Genomic DNA, 4,985 nt, shown 5'->3' on the forward strand with positions numbered 1-4,985 from the left:
AGGGGATGAATTGTAGCGTTCAGAGCCCCAATTCATTCTCTGGTCTCTCCTGTGGCAATGCAGTCACGTGTTGCCTCTTACTCAGGATGGATTGAGAACACGCAATCTAGCCCATCATAAGGCCTTGAGCGTGTGGGGGTGTAGGTGTGGGGAAGAATGTACAATACACCAGGGGAGAGAGTTGGATCTTCATGGCTCATGCAAAGATGTGAAGGATCCTCAGCCCACAAGGAAGAGTCAGAGGTAATACTTTCTTCTCAACATCCCATTCTTTTAAAGCTTACTTTATCATCAATTTCAGTAGGATTTGTAAGTTAAAATGGAATATCACACAGTACCTTCCTTCTACTTAGATCAAGTTCCACTGTCGCTTGGACACCTTGACACAGACCACAGCCTATGTCAATAAAACCCTTTTCATTTTCATCATATTGCATCATCATGGGTCTTCTTTGGCTATTCCATCCCCTTCCCCCTCAACATTCCAAATTTTCACCTTCCTTGTTAATGAAATGGCAACTTTTTATACTTATTTTAATGATCAAATTACACCTGCTTAAAGTGATCAAAATAAATGGGGGAAGTTGTATTCATTTTTATTACAAATGATTTGATTCATGAAGTTTTGACCATAAGTCCCTACAATAAGTGAGAAGCCTTGTAATAGCCAAAGCAGAATTACCTATTCAAAAAGAAAATGACAAGCAGTTTCTACAGAGTTTATGTAATTTCCCAGTAACTTAAACTTCTATAGTTGCAAATACATATCTAAAATAATTTTGAAATTATGAGTTCAACTGTCATATTTTTGGTATTTTAAGCCAAATAAGTTACTATTAAATATCAAATACTTAATATCAAAAAGGTTAAATTTATTCAGGTCAAATGTTTTTTATTTGATGACACTTCAGTTTCTACATATGCCTGAGGAAGGGCCATTCCTAAACTGCAGGCTCGAACAACTACTTAATTGGACATTTTATGGATATCAAAGCTTAATAGGGATGTAACAGACACGGCGGCAGCTCCACCCTGCACCACTTCGTTAGACTGATGTGTGTTTTGTGATGAGATATTACCATTCAATGGGTCAGTGGGCTGTGTTTCTTGCTGTGCCTCGGTGGGATCTTTCTGGTTTGGATCAGAGTTAGTGAATTTCTCCGAGCTGGATGCGCTAGGAGGACAGTCGAAAGTTATAACTTGTAGGACGAAGGAACTGGGAGTGGAGCTTCTTGGTAAAGGCGTGTCATCGCTTCCCTGACTACTCTCATTTTGTGTCCTGGTTGTTTCCTCCTGTAATTGTGCATCTGCGGGTTTTCTGCTTTGGTCTTTTTGCTGTTCACCAACATTTCTCACAAGTTCTTCTACAGAAAGGGAACAAAATATGTAAATTAGATATGAAATATATGCTGCAGTTGCTTTGATTTCTTAGCAATGGCTCTGTCCTAGAGTTGGACTTGGAAACATTGTGCACACGGGAATTCTTTGTCACTTTTAGTGTTAATACATGTGCACTGGTTTGTTTAAAGTGGATTAAGTTCTGATCTCAGTTACACAGGTGCAACAGAAGTGGTGGTGACTGGATTTGGTGTTTGATCTTTAATCAGTACTTCCATCTGCAGCTGGCGTGGCAAGCATTCCAGGAAAAGCCATGTGCACATGGGAAGGGAAAGGGTGGAAACAGGATGAGATCACTGCCGAGTGCCGTTCCATTTAGCAATGCTGTTTATGGCAGCAATGCTGGAGGGAGCACTGGAGGGAGCAGAGCTCAGGAGCTTCTGAGACAGGTAGACAGGGAGGGCCTTGCAGAAAGAAGGGAGTGAAGAGAGCTGTGGCAGCTCTGGAGGAGAAGGAATGAACCCTGGAGGGAGGAAGAGGATATCAGAGCAAAAGAAAGAGAACCCAGGATGGAGAGAGCTTTAGGAGGTTACACATTTGTGCTATAACAATAACAGCAGCAACAGTGGGGAGGGGACAAATCTCAAAGAAATAGTACTTCAGAGGGACAGACAGTGAGGGAAGGGAGAGACTGATCCAGGAGGCCAAAGCTCAGTTGCAAGAAGAGAACTGGAGGTAGAGAAAGAAAGGTTGGGGGGATGGCACGGAACTGAGAAAAGGGAAGTTCAGGAGGACATAATTTGAGTGTGGGAGAGAGAGTTTGGTAGGAGGAGCTGGAGGATAGAAAGAGCAGGGGATGGAGAAGACTTGTATGGGAGGGGATAGAGAGCACACTTTGGTGGTGGGGATGGAAGGGTTGACAAGAAGAGGGCCAAATGGCAGATGATGGCTGTTTTCCCTGTTATTAGAACACCTGCCTTTTCCTATCTCTTAGGTTCAGCTTTCAGATCCCTTGATACTCCCATGACAGATATAAAATATCCCCAGTTTTATAAAACGATGAGCATTAGAATTTGAACTGTAACTCCACGAACTCTCTGGGGATTATTGTGTGATCTCCCTAGCCCACAGTTTTCACTATTATTAAAGGAGGAAAGCAGGCCCAACAATATTGTTCCTGTTCTGCTAGCATGATATTGCTAGCTTGACTGAGAACAAACTTCAGTTCTGTGAGTGCCCAAGCTAAATCCAGACCAAAACTGATCATGTAGTATTATGGAGAGGTAGAAGCATCTCGGCAGCACATATTGTAACCACATTACCATTATAAGCAGAATTTATCCCCTCCATACTACCCTCCTGAATCCTCAGGGCATGTTCTTTTGAAGGGCAATTTGGCCTAGGAGGTGGGAGGTAGAAGAAACATTCCCTCCAAATCTGAGACAAGTTCACTAGATGTTTCTAATATATGGAAGCTTGAACAATTAGCTGCTTTCCCTTCTTTGTCAGTTCTTATGATTTTTTTAGCCGGTTATAGCTTTAAAAAAGGGAGGAACTTCATATTTGGTTTATTGATCCAAACTGCTTACAAACATTAGAGAAACAGGAAATTTCTCCTGGATTCTATAACTGAGGGGACTTTTGATCTCTTCATAGCTATTGCTTCCTCTAGGGACCTGCTACAGAACTGCTAGGCAGAACTGGCTGCGTTAAAAGACATTACAAAATCTGTAGGTGTAGTTTGGAAGCAATTTTCATGCAGTTCTACCAAGTTGTATTAATTAAAGCAGATGTCATTCATGGCATAATCTACCTACGGCTTTTGTCCCAAAGAAACTAATTTACATATCATACTTGCTGGTGAATATATGCTTCCATATGGTAGAGCTACAAGCATTTTCCTTGACTTTATCAATGTTTAAGTTGTATCACTAAATTGAGAAGGGGAAATTAAAAGAATGTTGAACTATAAAACAAAACAGAAAATGGAAAGAATGGAAATTATAAATTAATGTAATACTTAAAAAATTAAAATAAAAAAGCTATTAGAAAGTATGTACCATTAACATCATTCAAACAATCTTAGCCTGTTCTCACTGTGAACAAACAGTAACTGGAGATAATCCTCTATTTATAATTAGGGCTGTCAAGTGATTAAAAACATTAATCACAATTAATCGCGTGATTAAAAAAAATAATCTTGATTAATCGCACTGTTAATAATGAAATACCATTTATTTAAATATTTTTGATGTTTTCTACATTTTCAAATATATTGATTTCAATTACAACACAGAATACAAAGTGTTCAGTGCTCACTTTATATTTATTTTTGATTACAAATATTTGCTCTGTAAAAAACAAAATAGTATTTTTCAATTCACCTAATACAAGTACTGTAGTGCAATCTCTTTATCATGAAAATTGAACTTACAAATGTAGAAATATGTACAAAAAAACTGCATTCAAAAACAAAACAATATAAAATCTTTAGAGCCTACAAGTCCACTCAGTCCTACTTCTTTTTCAGCCAATCGATCAAACAAGTTTGTTTATATTTGTAGGCGATAATGCTGCCCTCTTCTTGTTTACGTCACATGAAAATGAGAACAGGCGTTCACATGACACTGTTGTAGCCAGTGTCGCAAGATATTTACATGCCAGATGTGCTAAAGATTCATATGTCCCTTCATGCTTCAACCACCATCCCAGAGGACATACATCTATGCTGATGAAGGGTTCTGCTTGATAACAATCCAAAGCAGTGCGGACTGACGCATGTTCATTTTCATCATCTGAGTTGATTTTCTTTTTTGGTGGTTCGGATTCTGTAGTTTCCGCATCAGAGTGTTGCTCTTTTAAGACTTTTGAAAGCATGCTCCACACCTTGTCCCTCTCAGATTTTGGAAGGCACTTCAGATTCTTAAACCTTGGCTCGAGTGCTGTAGCTATCTTTAGAAATCTCACATTGGTACCTTCTTTGCGTTTTGTCAAATCTGCAGTGAAAAGTGTTCTTAAAATGAACAACATGTGCTGGGTCATCATCCGAGACTAGTATAACATGAAATATATGGCAGAATGCAGGTAAAACACAGCAGGACACATACAATTATCCCCCCAAGGAGTTCAGTCACTAAGTAATTATCCTTTTTTTTATTTTATTTTATTTAACGAGCATCATCAGCATGGAAGCATGTCCTCTGGAATGGTGGCCGAAGCATGAAGCGGCATACAAATGTTTAGCATATCTGGCACATAAATACCTTGCAATGCCAGCTACAAAAATGCCATGCGAATGCCTGTTCTCACTTTCAGGTGACATTGTAAATAAGAAGCGGGCAGCATTATCTCCTGTAAATGTAAACAAACTTGTTTCTCTTTGCGATTGGCTGAACAAGAAGTAGGACTGAGTGGACTTGTAGGCTCTAAAGCAGGGGTCGGCAACGTTCGGCACGCGGCTCGCCAGGGTAAGCACCCTGGCGGGCCGGGCCAGTTTTATTTACCTGCTGACGCGGCAGGTTTGGCCGATCGCGGCCCCCACTGGCCGCGGTTCGCCGTCCCGGGCCAATGGGGGCAGCGAGAAGCCGCGGCCAGCACATTGCTCGCCCGCGCCGCTTCTCGCCGCCCCCATTGGCCCGGGCCGGCGA

At 40.8% G+C, this 4,985-nt stretch overlaps 1 protein-coding gene across 1 annotated transcript in view; it reads right to left on the reverse strand.

Annotated features, from left to right (window-relative positions):
* Positions 1–490: 490 nt before the first annotated feature.
* Positions 491–4,985, reverse strand: part of PDE1A (phosphodiesterase 1A) — a 265,115-nt gene continuing 260,620 nt past the window's right edge. The window contains exon 15 of the mRNA XM_026647746.1: positions 491–1,364. Coding sequence (XP_026503531.1) covers positions 967–1,364 — 398 coding nt within the window. The 3' untranslated portion in view covers positions 491–966. The remainder of the gene's footprint in view (positions 1,365–4,985) is intronic.

This window comes from Terrapene carolina, unplaced genomic scaffold (genome assembly GCF_002925995.2).
Source record: "Terrapene carolina triunguis isolate 2854851 unplaced genomic scaffold, T_m_triunguis-2.0 Scaffold62, whole genome shotgun sequence".
Lineage (NCBI taxonomy): Eukaryota > Metazoa > Chordata > Testudines > Emydidae > Terrapene > Terrapene triunguis.